This window comes from Cystoisospora suis, assembly GCF_002600585.1.
Source record: "Cystoisospora suis strain Wien I chromosome Unknown contig_1038, whole genome shotgun sequence".
In the NCBI taxonomy this organism is placed as follows: domain Eukaryota; phylum Apicomplexa; class Conoidasida; order Eucoccidiorida; family Sarcocystidae; genus Cystoisospora; species Cystoisospora suis.
Genome location: NW_027153839.1, coordinates 47,180 through 47,969, shown reverse-complemented (window position 1 = coordinate 47,969; position 790 = coordinate 47,180). Strand labels below are relative to the sequence as shown.

Genomic DNA, 790 nt, shown 5'->3' with positions numbered 1-790 from the left:
GGTGGCCGCTATGTGAGAGGCGGTGAGGGAGAAGGGGCTGAGGAGAATAGTGGTGAAGAGAGAACTGTAGAGGATGGATATTATGGTGGTGTAGGAGGCTATAATAGAAGAGGAAATTGGCGAGGAGGACGCGGACGTGGCGGGTATTACTATCGTGGAGGCAGAGGCGGTGGAGGGTACTACGATCGACATACACCCGCGGCCATGGGGGGAAGAGATCCAAAGAAGGGAGGTGGAGGAGCTCATAACTGGGGGGATGACGAGGGTGTTGTAGCTGCTCAAGAAGAACAAGAAAAGAGAGGAGTAGAGGAAGATGGAGAGGAGGAAAAGAGACCTGAGAACGAAGACGAAGGAACCGGGGGAGAAGGCGAAGGAGAAAAGGTGAGGAAGGATGTCATCGTGTCATTGAATCGGTGCACACACAAAGAACAGGTGCTTTCCAGGGGGCCGAGTGGCTGAAGTGCTTTTCGACGTGTCTATCTAGGGAATGTCTCCAAATGTGTGCGCCGATGGATCAGGGTTGAACATTCTCCAGACATAGTTCCTAGCATGCAGCCTCTTGTACATGGATGCGCAGATGTTTACCTGGAGCTATGTCGTGGTCTCCTCGTGGATGTGTGTGAATGCATACGCAAGGCGAGATGCAATAGACAGCGGTGGGTCGAGCTTAGCGGTCGTATGTTGACAAGGCTGTTGTCTGCTTTTCTCCACCCAGTTACTTCCTGAGAGAGGAAGGGTGAAAATGAGATGGAGAATGCATGAGAAGCGCATGCAACAGAGAAAAGAACAG

The 790-nt window shown here is 52.0% G+C and overlaps 1 protein-coding gene across 1 annotated transcript in view; it reads left to right on the top strand.

Moving 5' to 3' along the window:
• CSUI_002462 (hyaluronan mrna-binding family protein) overlaps positions 1-790 on the top strand; it is a 7,662-nt gene that overhangs the window by 1,296 nt on the left and 5,576 nt on the right. The window contains exon 3 of the mRNA XM_068062663.1: positions 20-381. Coding sequence (XP_067925363.1) covers positions 20-381 — 362 coding nt within the window. The remainder of the gene's footprint in view (positions 1-19; positions 382-790) is intronic.